This window comes from Acomys russatus, chromosome 24 (genome assembly GCF_903995435.1).
Source record: "Acomys russatus chromosome 24, mAcoRus1.1, whole genome shotgun sequence".
NCBI classification, from domain to species: Eukaryota; Metazoa; Chordata; class Mammalia; order Rodentia; family Muridae; genus Acomys; species Acomys russatus.
This window is the reverse complement of record NC_067160.1, coordinates 19269941-19292603: the sequence shown is the minus strand read 5'-3', so window position 1 is coordinate 19292603 and position 22663 is coordinate 19269941. Positions and strand designations below refer to the sequence as shown.

The 22663-nt window shown below is 37.9% G+C and overlaps 1 protein-coding gene across 2 annotated transcripts in view; it reads left to right on the top strand.

The window, feature by feature from the left end:
• Xirp2 (xin actin binding repeat containing 2) overlaps positions 1-22663 on the top strand; it is an 82516-nt gene that overhangs the window by 50766 nt on the left and 9087 nt on the right. For both annotated transcript variants that reach the window (XM_051166093.1, XM_051166092.1), the window contains exons 4-7: positions 10253-10336; positions 10716-10788; positions 12233-12366; positions 13139-22505. In XM_051166093.1, the coding sequence (XP_051022050.1) occupies positions 10253-10336; positions 10716-10788; positions 12233-12366; positions 13139-22505 (9658 nt within the window). The remainder of the gene's footprint in view (positions 1-10252; positions 10337-10715; positions 10789-12232; positions 12367-13138; positions 22506-22663) is intronic.

Below are 22663 nucleotides of genomic sequence, written 5' to 3'. Positions count from 1 at the left end.
TCTACCATATAAACAAACAAAGAAACAAAAACCACATGATCAACTCATTAGGTGCTGAAGAATCCTTTGACAAAATCCAACATCCCTTCATGTTAAAAAGTCTTGGAGAGATCAGGGATACAAGATGCACACCTAAAGACAATGAAGACAATATACAGCAAGCCAATAGCCAGCTTCAAATTAAGTGGAGAAAAGTTTAAAGCAATTCCACTTGAATCAGGGACAAAACAAGGCTGCTCACTCTCTCTGTATCTATTCAATATAGTACTTGATGTTCTAGCTAGGGCAATAAGACAACTAAAGGAGGTCAAGGCGACACAAATTGGAAAGGAACAAGTCTTTTTCACTTTTAAACTAAACATCTTTTATTTAAAATTACTGTTGATATCATGTCTAAATAGAACCAAAATGAAATTGGATTAAAGAGTTAAAATTATTTGCATACAATTCTCTTCAAGAGTCTTACAATAAACTTTTTAATCACACACATATTTGTATATATTTAATATTTTTGTCTCAGGATGAGGCCCTTTATATCAATGAATATGAATGTGCATATTTGCATATGCATATATAATCAAATATCCATAAAGGAATAATATATATATATAATAGATACTTACATGTGGATAAAAGATAGATTATAGATAGATGACAGATGATAGATAGATAGATGACAGATAGATAGATGATAGATAGATAGATAGATAGATAGATAGATAGATAGATACAGAGATAGATGACAGAATATGATATCAGAAATTTACTATAATAATGTCTGCAATGCTTAGCACAAATACCTAGAAATATTTTTGCAATACAACTGGTTGTGCAAATAAATGTATATGCCATCATGTGAGGAGGCAGTGTTTTTTAAAGAAATGTCAATATCTGAACTTTTTAATATTCTAAGTTTCCCACCTCTTGATATAATAATGTTGCCTGCAAATTCTCATAATTTTTGGCATGATTATTACTGAAAGAAGTAAAATTTTGCTTCTGTGTATATAGGGCCATACAAAAAAATCAGGATTAACAATCACCTTAGCGCATGTTTTCCACTAGTTTATATAAATTTAACATTAAACAATGCATTTTTGATGGTTACAGCTATCATAATCTGGTTTTCATGTCACAATTATTTTGCCCAGTGTGCTCTATCACTGTTTCTACATGATGCTTGGCTTTAGGTTCATGAGCTCTGTGAGGAAAAGTAGGTTACTAAAAGAAAAAAAAATGACCAAGACCTAGTTTTCTTAGAACCTTGAATATATTTAAAGGGGAGGTGGAAATGTGTTTTCTTGCTGGGCAGTGGTGCAAGCCTTTAATCCCAGCACTCAGGAGGCAGAGGTAGGTGAATCCCTGTGAGTTCGAAGCCAGCCTGGTCTACAAAGCGAGTCCAGGACAGCCAAGGCTACACAGAGAAACCATATCTTGGAAAATAAAATTTGTTTCCTTGGTTTGAAGATTCTCTACATTCATTTGTTTGTTGTGTACGTATTTGTCATTTCTTGTTACGGCTCCTCTTCCTTCTGAGGATACCCATGGTCTGCACCTTTCTACTGCACTGCTCACCTCATTCCACATTCTGACCACATTCCAACGGTGCCCTGAGTAAACTTACAAAGCCTGAGCAGGTTTTGTAAACTAAGGGACATGTTACTGTTATACATAGTCATTTCAGTAGCTTCACCTACCAATTATGCCTGTTAACTACAGCTGTGAAGCATAATAGCTAAATAACAAAGATGTAAACAGTCACAGGAATGAGAAAAGCAAGAACATCTAACCACATGAAGAAAAGTCAGAAATGTCATAGAAAAAGAAAAATAAAACAAAACACTTGAGCCAAGCCTTCAATGAATATAGTGAATATAAAAAATATCAAACCATTAATCCAACAAGGATATGTCAGGTAGCATACTACTACTTTTAGCAATTATTTTAAATATTAAAAAAACAGCAAAGGAAATATTTAACTTGATATATGGAAATCAACACAAATGTCTGGCTCAACCATAAGCTTCCAAACTTAGCCCTGAAAAGGAAGATCTGCTTGTCCTATCAATCTTGAAACCACTGATGCTTTGCACAGGATTACAGGCATATTTTTGTATCATTTATGTCTGCTTGACACAAAATGCAGCCAAGTTAACACACCAAAATCCTTTCTACTTTCATTACAAATGAGACTGGTTGTATGTGAAATGTCCCAACTGATACTGAGCATGAAATATTTTTTCACTTTGAAAGACAGGTAGCCATGATTCTGCCAGTTTTTTTTTTCATTCATTTTTATTTTGAGATAGAGATATTTAAGCTCATAATAATAGTTACCATTTTAAATGGCTTTTTTCTTCTCTAACAGCCTTAGAATGAATATGCATTTTATGGGTAAAAATAACAGTCTTTTCACATAATGACAATAACAAATTGGATAGTCAGAAAGTGAACACTTTCAGTACTATGAAAATTTCCTAATATATTGTGTGTAATAGAACTGGCTAATATATGAGTTGACATAAAATACATGTAAGCTATGCATATACCTTAATAATGTTTTGTAATTGTGCTTAAACATGTCTTCATATATCAGGATATATATAATCTCTTCTTCTTCCTCCTAATGGAAATATGAAATGGAAACCCTAAATTGAAGTGTGATTTGGTGGTTTACCAGAGATTACAGTGTATCCAGTACAGTAGGAGGATAATATTGACTCCTCATTCCTAGCTACTGCTAATCTACCTGAGAACAAAACTACATGTTTTCCTCATTCGATCTGGTCTCTAGTTGAATTTAATTTCAGCAGCCAATTTCATGAATCGTTTCATGTGAATTTGTGTGTAGTGTTCTGACCAGAATTCTTTATTATATTTTATTTGTGTAATTTGAGGTCTGCCTGTGCATTCTAATGATGCATCCTTTAGCCTAATCCTAAACTCTAGACAACAGAAACTAGAAGGAAGGAGTCAAATTTAAAAATTCAAATGAACTACTTGCAAAATGGAAACCAGAGTAAATGATAGAAACAGGATCTTGGAATATTTTCAGAAAGACTTTGTGTAAGTTACAGCAACCAGGGGACAGTAAAATTGATGCACTGATGCTCACATATCAAACTAGTGCAGCAGTTATAGTTCTGTTCTACTCGGCAATGGCACATAAATGCCAAAGTTAAAACCTACAACTATAAATAATATTGACATGCACTTGTATTATCTTTGTTTTCCTGTCTCCTATAAGAAGGTGCATTTAGAGGTGATGAGCACTGGCTAGTTTTTCTTGAGTATGTACATGATAATGATATCTTTTTCCTCTGGAAAGTGATAAATTTTTAGACATATGTCAAAATGCATTTATTTCTAGTTTTGCTATCACAAATATTATACCTTTGTTTTTTGTACAACAGAGGTTTTTCTCATCTTACTCTTTCAGAATAATAATTTGTGGAAGTATCTATGGTCACCAGAGTAAATGCATCTTTTAAATGTCATCTTGATAATTATTAGAAAATGATATGGTCATTGGCTTCATAGTATATGCCCCATGCAAGAAGAATGACTACTACTATATGTTAGCCAGATACAGCAATATTGAAATATGACTAGGTCATTGTTAGATATTCACCTTTCAAATGGTGGAAGAAGAATTAATTTTTGTAGTGTGAACTAATCCAAAATGCAAAAAATAATCAGTTTGTTGGACAAATGTGGTATGTTGGGAGGCTAGTGCTTGCATGTGGGTTTCCAGACAGAGACCTGGCTAAGTGGAAGTGATCACACCGCACCTCAGCTAAGACCACTGTGGGTTCATACAAGCTTTGTTCATTTGATTTAGAGGGACTTGTTCTCCTCCATAACCCACCTGGCTCTCCTGGTGTTCTCTGTTCCCTTTGTTGTTTCACAGTCTAGTTGGCATTAAGAACAATAAAGGATGCTCTCATTATGTCTCTAGAGATGGAAAGCTCTGATACTGATAAAGAGTTATCATTTGTTCCCCTGTGTTTTGTGGCTCTTATCTTCCTATCCCACACAATGCTTTCAATACCATTAGGTAAAGCCTGACAGTGCTAGGCATCTTGTCACAAGGAATTCGGAATCTTTGAATTTACAGGAAGCAACATGGGTTACCTATTTTCTACATTTATCCTTGTAGAAATTTTTTTCTTTCTTCTCTTTGTTCTGTCCCTCAGAGTTTACAATACATCTGGAAAATAGTTTAAATAGAAGTGATGGATTAATGGGAATTTGCTATTTTATTCTTCCTTTCTGCTCTGTTTCATTCATATTGTAAACTTTTCTTTAATGGAAATTATGTGAAAAGCATATACAAAATATCATTTGGAGTGCATAGGTCCTTACCTAGGGACTGGAGACTATTCTCTTTATAAAAATATGCTTGGTAATCTGTTTCTCCTTAATAAAACATAACATAAGTTTTACAGTATAAACCCCAGGTTTTCCATTATATTTTGAGGTTTGCTGTGGAGGTATTTTTAAATTCTACTTCCTGGGAAAACTATAATGGAATCAGATTACTGTATATATCTCAAAACCAATGTATACATGTTGCTTAGTTTATTATTATTGCTTCTCATGGCAAGTGCCCTGTGGAAAGCCACACAAGTAACACCCTAAGTGTAGACTAAAAATTACAAAAGGTGTAGTCTCAAAGAAACAAGATGCCTTTAATCAATTTTATTCTTTGAAAGGTTATAAAAATTGATCCTTTAAAACTATTTAACTCTTTGTTTCCAATGTATTGATTTCATGCCTGAATTTGATGGTATCCATCCGTCTACTCCTCTCGGGTTTATCTGCTTCTTTTGTCCTAAAGCTTTCAGATGTGCTGTTAAGCTGCTAGTATGGAATCTCTCCAGTTTCTTTATAAAGGCACTTAGTGCTATGAAATTTTGATTTAGCACTGCTTTCCTTGTGTCTCATGAGTTTGGGTATGTTGTGCCTTCAGTTTCAGGGAATTCTAGGAAGGTTTTAATTTCTCAGTTTATTTCATTCCTTATCCAAATGTCATTGAGTAGGGAGTTGTTCAGTTTCCATGAGTTTGTAGGCTTTCGGTTGTTTCTTTGGTGTTTGAGTTCCATTTTTAATCCATGGTGGTCTGATAAGATACAAGGGATTATTTTGATTTTCTTGTATCTGCTGAAGTTTGCTTTGTGATCAAGTATGTGGTCAGTTGTGGAGAAGGTTCCATAAGGTGCTGAATAGAAGGGGTATTCTGTATTTGGACGAAGTATTCTGTAGATATCAGTTAGGTCCATTTGTTTCATGATGTCTCATAGCTTCCTTGTTTCTCCATTTAGTTTCTGTCTTGATGATCTGTCTATTGGGGAGAGAGGTGGTGGAAGTCTCCCACTATTAATGTGTGAGGTTCAATGTGAGATTTAAGCTTTAGTAATGTTTCTCCTATGAATGTGGGTGTTTCTGCATTTGGGGCATAGATGTTCAGAATTAAGACATCATCTTGGTGTATTTTTCCTTTGATGAGGTTGAAGTGGCCTTCCCCATCTCTTTTGATTAATTTTCATTGAAAGTTTATTTTATTTGATACTAGAATGGCTACTTCAGATTACTTCTTGGGTCAGTTTGATTGGAATACAGTTTTCCAAACCTTTACTCTGAGGTAATGTCTATTTTTATTGCTGAGGTGTGTTTCTTGTATGCAGCAGAATGATAGATCCATTCTGTCAGCCTGTGTGTTTTTACCGAGGAGTTGAAGCCATTAATGTTAAGAGATATTAATGACCAGTGGTTGTTATTTCCTTTATTTTAATGTTGGTGGTGGTAGAATGTGTGTGTGTGTGTGTGTGTGTGTGTGTGTGTGTGTGTGTGTGTGTGTGTGTGTTTTGAATTTGTGGATATGGAGTTATTTATTTTCTATGCTTTCCTGAGTGTAGTTAGCTTCTTTAGTTGGAGTTTTCCTTATAGTACCTTCTGTAAGGCTGGCTTTGTGCTTATATACTGATTAAACTTGGTTTTGTCATGGAATATCTTGTTTTATCCATATATGATGATTGAAAGTTTTGCTGAGTATAGCAGTCTGAGTTGGCATCTGTGGTCTCTTAATGTTTGCATGACTTCTGTCCAGGCCCTTCTAGCTTTCATAGTCTCTGTTGAGAAGTCAGGTGTGAATCTGATGGGTTTGCCTTTATACATGACTTGATCTTTTTCTCTTGCAGCTTTTAATATTCTTTCTTTGTTCTGTACATTTAGTGTTTTGATTAGTATGTAGCGGGAGGATTTTCTTTTCTGGTTGAATCTATTTGGGGTTCTGTAGACTTCTTGTGTGTTTATGGCAATTTCTTTCTTTAAGTTGGCAAAGTTTTCTCCTATGATTTTGTTGAAGAAGTTTTCTGGGCCTTGGAGCTTGGAGTATTCTCCTTCATCTATACCTATTATTCTTATATTTGGTCTTTTTTATAGTGTCACAGATTTCTTGGGTATTTTGTACCAAGAACTTTTTAGATTTACTGTTTTCTTTGATAGATGTATTGACAACTTTGATCATATCTTTCGTACTTGAGATTCTCTCTTCCATCTCTTGTATTTGGCTTGTGTTGTTTATGTCCATCATTCCTATTCTCTTCCCTATGTTTTCCAACTCTAAGATTGCCTCAGCTTGTCTTTTCTTTGTTGCTTCTAATTCCATCTTTAGGTCTTGAATGATCTTATTCATTCCTTTCTCCAATTTGATTGAATTTTCCTATAATTATTTATAAGACTTATTCAATTCCTTCATCTGTTTGAATGTATTTTCTTATAATTCTTTATAGGACATATTCAATTCAACAAAATCAGTAATGAAAAGGGAGGCATACTGACAGACACTGAGGAAATCCAAAGAATCATCAGGTCTTACTTCAAAAGCCTATGTGCCACAAAATTTGAAAGCCTAAATGAAATGGACAAATTTCTTGATAGTTACCAACTACCAAAATTGAATCAAGATCAGGTAAACAAACTGAATAGTGCTATCACACCTAAGGAAATAGAGGCAGTCCAAAAGTCTCCCAACCACAGATATATCCAGCACAGAATTCTACCAGACCTTCAGAGAATATCTAATACCAATTCTCTTTAAAGTATTCCACAAAATAGAAACAGAAAGAACATTACCAAACTCATTCTATGAGACCACAGTTACTTTGGTTATTCCTACTTACTAGTAGCAAATAATATTTTTAAAAATTAAATCTCAAAAATAATATTAATCACTTAAACATAAATATGAATGTGAGAGTCCAATTTTTATATAATTCCAAACCCATGCATTCTGGTGCACACACCCCCATTTTGTATATTCTTTCCCAAGTTCATATAATTTCATTTATGTTAGCCTTAATCTTTAAATAATAGTTTTCCAGTCTTTTGGGTTTTTTAAATTGTGTTTCCCTTTTATTGGAAAATAATTCCTTCTTATACAATATATCCTGATTATAGTTTCCTCTCCCCATAATCCTCCTGCTTCCTTCCCACCTCACATCCCATCTGTATTCATTCCCTTCTGCCTCTCATTAGAAAAAACATGATTATAAGAGATAACAAAACATAACAAAATAAAATATAAGATAAAACAAAAACAATCACATAGAAGTTGGATAGGGCAAACCATCAGAGGAAAAAGATCCCAAGAGAAGGCACCAGAATCAGAGACACACACATTCACATATTCAGGAGTACCATGAAAATACAAAAGTGAAAAATGTAATGTATACATAATATATACACAGAGAACCTGGTGTAGACCCATCAGGTCTTTGCTGCTTCAGTCTCTGTGAGTTAATATGAGCTTTGCTCATTTGATTTAGAGGTATTTGTTCTCCTAATATCTTCAGTCCCCTCTGGCTATTACACTTTTTCTACGTCCTTTTCTGTGGTTTTCTGAGCACTGAGGGGATGAATTTGATGGAGATATCTCATTTAGAGCCATCTGTTCCAAGGTGTCTCTGCCTCTCTGTGTCTCTCTGCCTCTGTTTATCTGTATAAAATCTAGCTGTGGATCTCTGCATTTGTTTCCATCTGCTTCAGAAGGAAGCTTCTCTGATGTCTCCTAAGTAAGACACCGATCTATGAGTATAGCAGAATATCATTAAGTTTAATTTTATCATTCTTTTAAGACCAGTAGTATTTGGCTTTACACTATATCTCAGTCTCTGGCTCTGGATCATATACATGGTGTAGGGGATGGGCTCCATCTCTCAGGGTGGGCCTTAAGTCAAACCAGATATTAGTTGGTTACTCCCAAAGTTTTGTGCTATCATTGCCCTAGCATTTTTTTTAAGAAGGTGAGCATTGTAAATCAAAGAGTTTGTTGATAGGTTTTGGTGTCTAATTTTCCATTTTGGTAGTCTGCAGAGTACCTTCCTGTATCAAAGACACTAAGACATAGGAATGAAGGCTCTATGTAGGCACCCGCTCACCCCCTCCATGTTCAATGAGTTCTATGAATGTTGTCTTCAGCAATAGGGTCTTGCTGTCAGTTTGTAGAGCATCCTATTGTCTTGGCAACAGCCTGGGGATTGTTCAGGGATTACTATCAGAACACTTTAGCGATCAGCTCAATTGTATGTAACCAAGTTCTAGTACTGTAGACTTTGGTGACAAAGAGATGGCCAGCTGGGACTCTGGCTTCTCCATTATTTGGCTTCTTCATTAGTATTGCCTTCATTTTTAAGGAGGTTTCCACTGAACTAGGTTTCCTCAATGCCCCTCGATTCTGGTTGTCTCATCTTTCATTGCCTCCCTCATCTCCCCTCCTCTTTTCCATCTTCTCCTCTTATTCCCATAGTCCCACACACATACATTCAATCCACACATAAAATATTCTCCTCTCTTAGGGAGATCCATGTGTTTCCCTGTAATTCCTTCCCCTATACCTAGCCTCTTTGGGTCTACAGAATGTTATAATATACATAGTGGCAAATTCCCACACATAAACAAACAAATATCATATCTTTCTGGGTCTGGGTTAGCACAGATAGGATACTTGTTTCTAGTTCTGTCCATTTGCCTGCAAATTTCATGATGTCATTTTCTTTAAACAACTGAGTAATACTCCATTGTGTAAGTGTACCACATGTTCTTTATTCATTCTTCTGTTGAGAGACATGCGGGTTGTTTCCCACTTCTAGCTATTGTGAATAGAGCAGCAGCGAGCATATTTAAGCATCACTATTTTCTAGTAATATGATTTTAGCAGTCATTTGTGTCATAACCATGCTCTACAGCAAAAGAAGGACTAAAATTGCCTATATTATCAGGAACTTCAATTCAGGTGAGTGTCCTATCCTAACTCAAACAAAAACAAAAAATGTTCTCATGTATAAAGACAGACACATATTTGCTGTCACATTATGCCACGTTTATGCTGGTTATACTGAAAGGCTTTATGTTTTAATTAAACCCTGTATATCACATCATACTGGATAATCTATATAAATATTATATCAGGATACGGACATAGGATAATGTGTCTAATAAACAAAATACTTTTATTTTCATTAAGAATTTGCATTTGTTTTTTGTTTCATCTTCATTCACACACTAGGCACAAAGCTACTCATAGAAGGAAGCAGATTGGACAACAGCTTCTAAAGGTGTCCATATGTTCATCCCCAGAATTTCTGAGTATGTTCAATTATTTTCCATAGTAGAATTAAGATTGCAGTTAAAGAAAGCTGTCAGTCATCTGATTATATGATGAGAAAAATTCAGGTCCATTTGTGTCAGTACAATATAGTCACAAATGTCCTTAGAAGTTGAAGATGACATCAGACAGGTGGTGGTGGGAAATAAATTTAGCTAGGTGAGAGAGAGCATCTTGAGCAAAAAAGAGTGGCAGCTTCTAGAGGCTTCTAAACACAAAGGAATGAGTTCTCCCATAGGACCTGCAGAAAAGAGTTGATATCTTTTAAAGCCTGTCAACACCCAGTGAGACATAGTCAGGATTTCTGACTATGTGCAAAACAATTACGTTATGCCATTTTAAATCACTATATTTGCAGCATTTTGTTTGGCAGCCAGTTACACAGAGAAAGACCCTTCTGCCACCACTGCTGCTCCTGCTCCTGGTTTTCCTCCTCCTCCTCTTCCTTCTCCTCCTCCTTTTCCTCCTCTTCCCTCCACTTTTCAGAATTATCTGTCACAGAAATTACTTTAATAAAGTAGTTCATTTTTAGACATCTCTTAAGAAATTACCTGTCTGTTTATATGTCTGATTATTCATTTTCAGGAAACAATCCACAGCAGACAAGAAATGCAAAGGAATAAAGAAGTTTCTAAAGCACATGGAACTGATGTCTTCAAAACAGAAATGGTAATTGCTTAGGAACACAGGCATTTTCAAATGGTCTCCAGAACTGTGTAGAATTTCTGGCTTTGGTATAAGCATATGCTTTTATTATATGTATTTAGTATAAATATACAGCAGTGTGTCTCACTCCAATTTCCAATTAGAAATATTTTTTAAAAATAAAAAAGTACCCTAAAAATATGCCCAAAGTTAGGTGCTGTTCACATATGTTCTGTTATAACTTGAGTGCACATTAAAACAAACAATAGAAATAGCAGATCACATCGCTCAACACATACCACATTTTCAGAAGAAAAACACTGTAAAATGAAGATTATGTTCACTATGCAAATCACCAACTTCTTCAAAACAATTATTCTTTTAAAATTGTCTTTAAACATAGATGTCACATCATGAAAAGTGCTCTGAAGAAACCAACCAAACTTCACAGTTTCATCAATATGTTCAAGAAACAGGTAAGAGTCAGGAATGTTTGGTCCCACACTATCTTTGTTCTTTTGGTGTGTCTGCAGTTGGAGAACTTTCGAAAGCCAGTCCTCCCCATCAAGTAACTTTAGTAACTGTGACTCATGTTCCCAAATGGGACAAGATAGCATTTCTGTGTAGAAGTAGATTTTGACTATCATAGTACATGTAATATTTTTAAAAATAGCTCATTACCTATCAGACCTATGACAGACTCAACCTAAACTCCAAAAGGTTGATAAGGTAACAACTGAATATTTTTTACCTGGGATCTAGAGTAAAATGCATTGCTTATAAAACACCCTGACAATAAAGTTCCCTACATTACATTAATAATAATAATAACTTTAGTAACTAATATGTTTAAATCTCAAGCAAGAGAAGAGGTGAGATCACATGGAAATTTCTAGATGTTTGTAGAAGATAAAATGGAACTGTCCACTTGTACAAGAGGGAAAGTCTTGTTTCACTGATGAGAGGAAAGGAAAGATTTAACCCTCCCATGTCCTAAGCATTATTTGAGTCTTGCTGCTTAAGAAAGGAAGCATTCTACTGGCCAGATTCTGTTACTCATGTCAGTAATCCTGGCATGTATAAACCTCGATCTGGGGGACTGCTTGAGGTTCAAGGCTATCCTGTACTCTGTAGTGAGATGTAGAATGAGAACTTATTCCAAAATATCCAAAACAAATCAGAAAAGTAGGCTTCCACTACTTTTCTTGTTCTTTGAGAGGTATTATTTTTTCCTGAGTGTAGAATTAGGACACGGGGAGGAAGTCTCCCTCGGTAATAGACCTAAGGGAGGGGAATAGGGTGAAAGTGGGAGGAGAGAGGGAGGAACAAGAGGATACAAGTGATGGGATAACAATTGAGATGTAATCTGAATAAATTAATGATAAAGAAAGAAAGAATTAGAACATGGATGCAGAAACTTTGAAAATATAACTACATCAATTTTATTTTAAGGTTTTATTTTAGTTATGTCGTGTGTGTGTGTGTGTGTGTGTGTGTGTGTGAGAGAGAGAGAGAGAGAGAGAGAGAGAGAGAGAGAGAGAGAGAGAGAGAGAGAGAGAGAGAACCTTCAAAGTCCAAAAGAAGACATCAGATTCACTGCAGTTCAACTTCCAAACTGTTGTGATCTGCCCAGCATGAGTGTTGTGAACGAAATTTAGGAACCCTGCCAGAGCAGCAGTCTCTCCCAACCACTGCACCATCTCTCCTGCCCCACCACCAAATATTTTTCTGTGTTTCTTCCTTAATAATTCTTGCTTCCCTTCTAAATTTATAGATTTAGTAATATTGTTTGCATAAATTTCTCCTTTGAGTCTTGTTCTTTAATTTACATTATAAGGAGTTTAAAACAGCACAGCATTTTCTTTTCAAATACCATTTTATGCATTACACGGCATCCCTGCTACCTGCTTCTCTTTGTAGTCATTGATACACCAGAAGATGAAGAGATTCCGAAGGTTTCCACTAAGATTTTAAAAGAACAATTTGAAAAGTCTGCCCAGGAAAAGTTCCTCTACAGTGATAAAGAAACAACACCGCCAGCCAAGTGCATAAAGGTAGGGTAAATTTTCTATACAGGAACACATTGGGTGTTAGAATCATACTTAAATATACTTACCTTTTTGTGGCATTTTCTTAACAGACAATTTTGAACTAGATTTTATTCTATTTCATAAAGAGGGCATGGATCTATGAGGTAGAGTAAGATCTTCCCAAACACTGGAGATGAATGCAGAAAACCATACACACTTTAAAGTCTCTAACATAAAATAAAGTAATTAAGTCAACTTTAAATGTCAGATGGTTACATGTTCTGTTTTGAATTCTACAAATGTAAAAATCTCATAAAAGTACTTCAAGACGTTTTCTCTCTTTCTGTAGATTCTCTCATTTCTTTGCTCTGCTCATCAAGTAAAGAGGAGGAAATTAAGAGTTTGCATAAATGTTAAGTTAGGCATTGTGGCATACACCTTTAATCCCAGCACTTGAAAGACAGAGACAGAAAGAACTCTCTAAGTTCAAGGTTTGCCAGGGCTACAAAAGAGATTCTGTCTCAAAAGGACAAAAGATAGGAGGGAAAAAAAAAAAAGGACTTGTTAATGTTAAATACTGAGTCACTGATTTATGGAACAACAATATTATTAAAAGTAGGATGATATTTATTAACACATATTGACTGTTCTCCCAAGTAGGCTTACACACAATGCATACCTATTTTCCAAGAAAGTCGTCACTGGAGAATCCTGGTGTGGACAGATGAAAGGTGGGGCTCAGGAAATCTCCATACCATAATCATCATTATAAGCTTTGATTTTCTTTCCCTTAAAGATTGAAAATGACAGTGAAGAAACCTTAAAGCCATCATCAGCTGTAGGTACTTCTTCTTCTTCTTCTTACACATCAACCAGCCAGAGGAAAGAAACTTCAACCTCAAGCTATAGCAATCATAGTCTCACTTCAACAGCCATGGCACAAGTTAATGGCACTCCTTCAGAAAATGTGGAAGAATTCCCTCCTCCCCCACCTGATGTACTTCAAGCACCAATGGATGTGACAGCATTTTCCCAGTCCCCTGAATTCCCCAGCCCCCCTAGAAGACTACCAATCCCCAAAGACTTATATTCCAAACAAAGAAATTTATATGAATTAAACCGCCTCTATAGACATATACATCCTGAGTTAAGAAAAAACTTAGAAAAAGATTACATCAGTGAGGTTTCTGAAATTGTTTCTAGCCAGACAAACTCAGGGAACTCAACTACAGCAGATGTGCAACAAGCTCGATATGTTTTTGAAAATACAAATGATAGCACTCAGAGAGATCTGAACTCAGAAAGAGAAAACCTGGAGTGGGATGAAATTCTGAAAGGAGAGGTACAGTCAATGAGATGGGTTTTTGAGAATCAGCCATTAGATTCTATAAACAATGGCTACACAGATGAAGGGTACACTTCCAAAAGCATCACTGACCAAGAACTCATTGCTGGAGGTGACGTGAAGTATACTACTTGGATGTTTGAGACACAACCAATAGATGCCCTGGGGGTTCCTTCTGCTGGCACTGAAGGAAACACTGAGAAAATTCCTGAGCTAGCTAGAGGAGATGTTTGTACAGCAAGGTGGATGTTCGAAACAAGGCCTTTAGATTCAATGAACAAAAGTCATCAAGGTCAAGAAGAAACAGAATATAATGTTATAAAGGATATAACTGGGGGAGATGTCAAGACTGTGAGATACATGTTTGAAACTCAACAATTGGATCAACTTGGCCAGCTTCATTCAGTGGATGAAGTAAACTTACTACAACTCAGGTCAGAACTCAAAGAAATTAAAGGAAATGTTAAGAGGAGCATAAAGTGTTTTGAAACCCAACCACTGTATGTCATTAGAGATGGTTCAGGCCAAATGCTAGAAATTAAAACTGTGCAAAGAGAAGACATTGAAAAGGGAGATGTTAGAACAGCACGTTGGATGTTCGAAACACAGCCTTTGGACACGATTAACAAGGATATCACTGAAATTAAAGTCGTTCGAGGAATATCCATGGAAGAAAGTATCAAAGGTGGGGTGAGTAGAGCAAAGTGGTTATTTGAAACTCAACCTCTGGAGAAAATCAAAGAAGAGTCAGATGAGGCTGTCCTTAAAAAAGAAGCAGTCATAGGTACAGATGTTTCTAAAAGGTGTTGGATGTTTGAAACACAGCCATTAGACATTTTAAAAGACACTCCTGATACAGATCCCACATCACCTGAGGAAAGAATAGGGGGTGACGTAAAAACTACCAAACATCTATTTGAAACACTTCCAATAGAGGCTTTAAAAGACAGTCCTGATGTTGGAAAGCTTCAAAAAATCACCACCTCTGAAGAAGAAAAAGGAGATGTTAAGCATCAAAAATGGGTTTTTGAAACTCAACCTTTAGAAGACATTAGAGAAGAAAAGAAAGAGTATACACGAACAGTGAGACTAGAAGCAGTTGACAGAGGCCAGGTAAAGAACTATACGCACATCTTTGAATCCAGTGATTTAATTAAGGTTGATGCATCCCATCAAATTGAGGTAGAAGGAGTCACAAGAGGCACAGTGGAGTTAAACAAATCTCTCTTTGAGACAATGCCACTGTATGCCATTCAAGACCATCTTGGAAAATACCACCAAGTAAAGACAGTCCAGCAGGAAGAAATATTAAGAGGTGATGTAAGAAGCTGTAGATGGCTTTTTGAAACAAGACCCATTGACCAATTTGATGAAAGTCTTCATAAATTTCAGATAATTAGAGGAATATCTGCTCAAGAAATACAGGCTGGGAATGTGAAATCTGCAAGGTGGTTGTTTGAAACGCAACCTCTTGATTCAATTAAATATTTTAGCAATGTGGAAGAAACAGATAGCAAAACTGAACAAACTACAGATATTGTTAAAGGAGATGTCAAAACCTGTAAATGGCTATTTGAGACCCAGCCAATGGAGTCTCTTTATGAAAAAGCTTCCATGATAACCAACACTGAAGATATTCATAAAGGTGATGTTCGAACCTGTACCTGGCTTTTTGAAACACAGCCACTTGATGCCATAAAAGATGACTCCGGAGCAACAGTCAAACTGCAAACTGTAAAGCAGGAGGAGATACAAGGTGGGGATGTTCGGACAGCATGCTTTCTTTTTGAGACAGAAAATCTGGACAACATACAGGGGAGTGACGGGAAAGAAAACAAGCCCGTGGAGACAGATATACAATCTGGGGATGTCTCTGGCATGAAGTATAAGTTTGAAAATCAGTCCTTGGACTCTATAAGTTGCAGTTCAGAGAATGTTTTGAATAAGATCAAAACCCTGAAAATTGAAGACATTCAGAAAGGCAGTGTATTAAGTTGTAGGTGGCTGTTTGAAAACCAACCTATTGATATGATAAAAGAAAATCAAGAAGGTGATGGATTGGTTAAGACCGTGACAGACATACAAGGTGGGGATGTGAGAAAAGGGTGCTTCATTTTTGAGACATTTTCTTTGGATGAGATTAAAGAAGAATCTGATGGTCTCAACACCAGGGAAACAAATATTGAAGAAGTAATAAAAGGTGATGTAAAAAGCTACAAAATGCTCTTTGAAACACAACCTCTCTATGCAATTCGAGATCAAGAAGGGTTTTACCATGAAGTGACGACAGTTAAAAAAGAAGAAGTAATTCATGGAGATGTACGAGGAACAAGGTGGCTCTTTGAAACAAAACCATTAGACTCCATTAATGAATCAGAAGATGTATATGTTATTAAATCTGTCACTCAGGAAGATATTCAGAAAGGGGATGTGAGTTCGGTCAGATACAGATTTGAAACTCAACCACTGGATAAGATTTCAGACAAATCACCTAATGTTGTACCCATTGCTGACTATATTCAAGGAGGCAATGTGGAGATGAGTAAACAATTCTTTGAGTCTGAAAATGTTGATAAGAAGAATTACATAAGAACAGTAAGTGTCAATGAAATTCAAAAGGGCAATGTTAAGACTTCTACGTGGCTCTTTGAAACTCACAGCATAGATGAGCTAGGAGAAGGGTCCAAATATGAAAATATCAAGACAGTCACCCAGGAAGATGTACAGAAAGGTGATGTTAAGCAAGCAGTGTGGCTTTTTGAAAATCAGACGTTGGATTCTATTAAGGAAGTAGATGAAAGTCACACAGAAATGATGAAGGAAGAAATTCCTCCATCAGATGTCAAGACAACTACATGGCTCTTTGAAACAACACCTATTCATGAATTTAATGAAACTAGAGTAGAAAAGGTAGAAATTGTTGGTAAAAGTATCAAAGAAACCTTGGAAGACCTTTACTCCCAAAGAGTTATTGAAGCTCCTGGAATTATTATTGAAGCTGATGAAGTTGGCGATGTTAGAATGGCAAAATACAAGCTCATGAACCAAAAAACTCCTGAGGTACAGAAAGAAGAAGTGATCAGGGCTGATATCAGAAACATAATGATGAACTTACTTTCCCAAAGAGACTGTGCAAAGAAAGAGATATGTGTCAGTGAAGAAGAGAAGGGAAATGTCAACTTGACTAAAACTCAATTACTAAGCAGATCAACTGAATTTCATGTTGAAAAGGAAGAGATAGTGAAAGGGGATGTAAAACAAGCAATAAAAAATCTTTTCTCAGAGGAAAGATGTACAAAGAAAGGTATATTAATTCAAGAAGACGAAAAGGGAGATATTAACATGACTATCTATTGTCTTCTTCATGAAAATGCTGGTGACAAGACTGAGCGTGAAGACATCATAGGAGGTGATGTGAGGCGCACCATTCATAATCTGCTATCTTCTACATCAAATGGTAAAATGTCTGAAAGGACAAAAATTGATGCCTCAGAGAGAGGAAATGTTCAGTTCTTCACAACATGCATAGAAGCTGGAGCTTTGGATTACCTCAAACAACTCCAAACAGGGTCAAATGAAACACACTCAGATAGAAAGCAAGAAGGACAGGAAGATATAATTGGTGGTGATGTTGAGGGCACAAAATTCCTACTAAAGAAAAGGAAGTCTTCATTTGAACGTACTATTAGTGAAACTGACATCATCCCAGGAGATGTGCATAATACAGCCAAAGTCTTCATGACTGAGCCTCAGAGTTCATCTTATAAGACATCAAAAGAAGAGATTATAAAAGGTGATTTGAAATCAAGCCTGAATTCTCTCAGCCACGCCATGAATCAGAAAACAGTGTCTAAAACAGAAGAAACTATGAACAATGGCAAACTGGCCTCACTCAAGTCACTTAAGGAGTCAAGTGACAGACAGGAAGGGTCTAAGCAATCTGGTGGCATCTCCAGTGATTTTGGGCAAGCCATTGAGTCCCTTGAGAAGGCTACAAATATCAGGACTGAAATATTGAAAAAAGAGCTGATCCTAGATGATCTTGAAACATCATTAAAGTCTTTGAAAGAAGCACAGAGGGGTTTCAAAGAGGTTAATAAAGAAGGAATAATCAAAGAAGATGTCCTACCTGGGATAGTAGGATTCGCAGAAAGACAAAAAGGGATTTATCCAGCAGCTATCCAGAGAGACAAAAAAAGTCTTCTTCAACCAGTGCCAGGACCATTTGAATCAGCAAGCAGGCAGAAGGCAGGACTAGGCACTCTTGATGAAACTTCGCAGACAACCTGCCATCAGTCATTAATAGAAGAAAGAGATGAGGCTAATCTTCCTAAAGCCCCTAAGGGCACTGTAAAGATTGTCATTGATCGTGAGCAAAACAATGATGCTCTTGAGAAAAGCCTTAGGAGAATGTCTAACTCAGAACCCAGAGCTATGAAAAATGTCTTAGACATGGGTGACAGAATGGGTGTCTGGACCGACAGCAAAGAATTTCTGTGTAAAAGAGACCACATGAGTAAACAGTTGACTGCAACCATGTCAGTGAAGGAAAATCTAAAAACCAAGGAATCAGAGAATGTGAAAGAATCAAAGGACAATGTCTTTGCCTCAACCCAGTCTGTGGACAAAGCATTTGGAAAGCAGCAGACTCAACCCTGTGAACTAGGGATTGACCACTGGAAGTGGCAGTTCCAGGATTCTTATAGGAAGAGTCAAAGAAACACCCAAAACATTAATATATCAGCAGAGGTACGAAGTGACATTCCAGAACCCACCCAGCATCTGGACAACAAGGCAGCTAGAGAGATGCATGGGATGATGAGGGACTTTCAGAAGCAAGCCTTACTAAGTCAGGAAAGGCAGTATTCTAACAAAGACATGAAGAAAAATGTCACGAACCTTCAACCTTCACCTGTAGATAAGGATGTACACCGTGTACCAGGAGGGAGAGTTTCTGGGAAAAGCCACAAAACATTTGAGGCAACTGACAAAAAACAGAAAATTGATGTTTGTTTAGAAAACCAGGACTTTCTAATGAAGACAAATACTTCCAAAGAGTTAAAAATGGCAATGGAGAGGTGCCTTAACCCAATCAACCTTCACCCTGAATGTAGTATAAAAGAAAATGAGGGCTCCCTTCCACCTCCATCTCCCCCTCCTCCTCCAGCTTCCAATGTATCATCTGAAATTGAATTTCCTCTCCCACCTCCACCACCCTTAATGCTGCTGCCTGAAAAAAATGAGTTCCCTCCCTCCTCATCCACAAAGAAGACAAGGATTGAATTAGAAAGCTTCCCAAACCTCCGTCTTCCTCCATCAGTAGATGAGAAATCTGAACAAGAATGTCTATCAGCATCCCTCCCTCCTCCACCTCCACCAACTCCATCTCAACCAGTACATCACCTTTCCTCCTATCTTCTGGAAAATCACAGGGAAGCAGCCATACAACAGTATTCCCAAAAAGAAGCCTTGAATTCTCATCAGCTGCACTCACAGGCCAAAATTCTAACAGGAAAATCACCACCTCCAATACTCCCCAAACCCAAACTTCCCAAGAGAATTAAAGATAAAATGAGCCAGTGTTCCCCAAGTGGTGAACTAGAAAGATCACTGTCAGATACGGAAATGAAAACTACCCTCTCAAAGGATCAGAAAAGATCAATGGTAGCAATGAGCAGTGAACACACAGAGACAAAGCAGGAAGTGCTCAGAAAAAGTCTTGATGAAAGAAAACAGCTGCCCGTTGACTCTGCAAATTCACTTCCTCAGCAGGTCCCAGAGATCCCAGCACCCAGGGGAAAACAGACAGCACCCCTTGTTAAATCCCACTCACTCCCATCACGTTCAGAACTACCAAGTCCAAAGCCTTACGTGAGAAAGTTTAAGACACCTTTAATGATTGCTGAAGAAAAATATAGACAACAAAAGGAGGAAGAGCTTGAGAAACAGAGGCGGGAGAGTTCTTGCCACAGCATCACCAAAAGAGAACCTCACCACCAAAGCTGTTCAGAGAAGGAGAAAGAAATAGATTCACACAAAGCATCTGAGGCAATCTCCACACCCAGAAAGGATTCGGACTTCACTAGGGCACAGCCTAACCTGGACTGTAAGAACAGGGCTGTGCATGCAGGCACATGCTCTGACAGCCAGCTCTCCACAGATTCCACATTGTCAGCTGCTACTGAGAGGCTCCAGCACATTCTAGCAGCTTCAGAAGATAAGCTTTCCCTGAGAATGGAAGGCATAGAGAGCTCGAGGGACACCCTCCAATCAAAATCAGCTTCTGAAATTAGCCAGAGGCACAAAGAACGTAAGACACAGCAAACGTTTGGGCAACATGTGGACAGATTACCCTTTCCCCAAAGCAAACCCATCTCCCCAAGTTTCAAAGTGAAAACTGTCAAGCTTCCAACTCTAGATCATACATTGGCTGGAGCAGACCTCAGTTCTGAAAGCCATGTAAAGCAATCTGAAGTTGACTTTCAAAGCCGTGCTCAACAAAGGAACCAGGAAATCAAGCAAACCCAAGCAAGTTCGCAGTGTGATGATAAGCAATCAGTGCCCGAAAAATATCTTCAGTTGCCTAAAGCAGAGAAAAGGGTAACAATACAAATGCCTAAAGAATATGCAGAGAAAAATCATAAAAGCAAGCTCCAAACAGTTCCCAAGAAGCAGAGAGGATTTGGCATGGTTGACAGAGGGAATGTCCTAGGGAGTGAAGAAAAACATCAGGAGTCCTCGATGAGCAGTTCAAAAGACGACAGAGTAGTCGTTGAAAGAAAACAAGAATATCTGCAGGACCAGAGAGTACCAAGGGTAGCCCAACACAAGATCATAGATACACATCTGGACTCCCAGACACAGAACTTTCAGCAGATGCAAATACACACTTCGGGAAGTACAATTGAGCATAAAAAACTGCCCCAGCCATACAATGCTCCGCAGGAGAAAAAATGTCTTAGAGACAAGGGCACACAGCAGAGACAGGCCTTCCCTAACACTGAAGAGTCAAAGCAAAAGATGACAGAGAACAAATCTTCGTTTTCCTCTGTGAAGGAATCTCTGCAGGATGATGGGAAATGTAACATAAATATATTGGAATTCTTGAGAAAACGTGAAGAGCTACAGCAGATTTTGTCAAGAATAAAACAGTTTGAAGCAGAGTCAAATAAAAGTGGCCTTAAAACATTTCAGATGCTGTTAAATATTGTCCCAGTATGGCTGATAAGTGAGGAAAAAAGAGAATATGGAGTTCGTGTTGCCATGGAGAATAATTTAGAAAAAGTCAAAGAAGAAATAACACATATTAAAACCCGAACAGAGGATATGCTCGGTCACTGTGAACGTATAATTCAAACAGCCATGATGGCCTCCCCAACAGGAAAGCAGAGAGATAAACCTACCAATCTTAATGAAATGTCATTGAAAGTGTCTAATGTTAATGCCAGCTCTAATAAATGCACTGAGAAGAAAGAAAGTAAAACTGTAGAAGAAAAATTAACACACCTCCAAGTAGCAACCCACCACGATGAGGCAGTGACTCATAATCCTGCTGAAGCACATCAGGAGGCTAAGAGAGAAGAGAGTAAGATGACTCCCCCCTCTTTGAAAACTCGTCCACCATCACCAACTTTCATTACAATAGAGTCCACTGCCCGCCGAGCAGAAACCCCCACAAAGGCTGAGCTTTCTCAGTCCCCTAAAAAGAACAGTTGTACTGAACCTCTACCCAGAAGACCCCTGGAGCAAACATCCAGTCTTCACAGAACAAGCATGTCCCCATCCCCGCCCAGGAGTCGCTCAGAACAACTTGTCAGACTCAAAGACACCACAGCCAGGTTAGCCAGAGGCACCATGCCCTGTTCACCAGGGACCCCAGTTCCAATTGTAGAGAAGAGATCCGAAGTGGTTATATCCCCCGCCACACTCCGCAGGCAAATTAAGATAGAAAGCCGTGGCGGGGACTCTCCACCCACCATCACAATTCCTGTAAACGTAAACCACGTCGTTAGTGGGTCCTTCCGAGAGTCTGTAGATACTCAAGAGGAAGTGAGAAAGATAGAAAAAAAGGAGACTTATGTTCATAAAGACGGAATGAATTCCGTCAATAGAGCAATGCCAGAGACCGAAAGCTACGATGCAGTTGAAATCATCCGCAAGGTGGGAGGGCCTCGCCTATCAGAACACACAGAGAGATTTGAAGCCACCAATCAAACTGTTCAAGTGGCTGAACGTTTTCTGAATGGCCGTGAAAATGAAATAAACAGATGGTTTAGGGAATTTGAGAATGGCCCCGTTTTCGGAGCACAGACAGATAGAAGAACTTATGCAAATGGCGAAATAAACCAGAACATGAAACAAGAGAATCACACATTCTGTAAGGGGGAATTTGGATTATCATCGTCTGGAAATGCTGAGTTTACAGGCTTTTCTTACAGACATCCTAGGCAGCACCAAGAACAAGTGCCTGCAATGCAGCCCAGGGCTTACTCTCAAGCGAGGTCTATGAGGGAGCATTTCTTAGGCATGGATGCATTCGACAGTCAGATTGTTGGGTCAAAGGTAGCAACCTCGTCATCAAGTAGCTCAGAAGCTGGTAGGTCGGGCTTTAACTTCAAGCACGCCCCACCGACCTATGAAGACGTGATCTCCGGCCACATCCTAGACATTGCAGATTCACCTACAAACTTCAGAAGGGATTTCCAAGAGACATGGCAGGAGAGTGAAAGAGTTTTCAAGCGCTTGGGATATGAGACCTCAGAGGCCCATGCAACTGAAGTGAGCAGGGCCTTCCAGGAGGAATCTGCCTTTAGAAGTGGTAAATGAGATTTCAGCGCATGAAAGACGACTAACCCATCTGAAAGCGTGTGTGCCACAGCCAGCAGATTTGCAGTTAAAACAGTGTGTGGAAATAACCAAGTAACAAGCTAGGGCTAAGCGCTACCCCTGTAAGCTTCGAATTCTCTACTGCCCTTG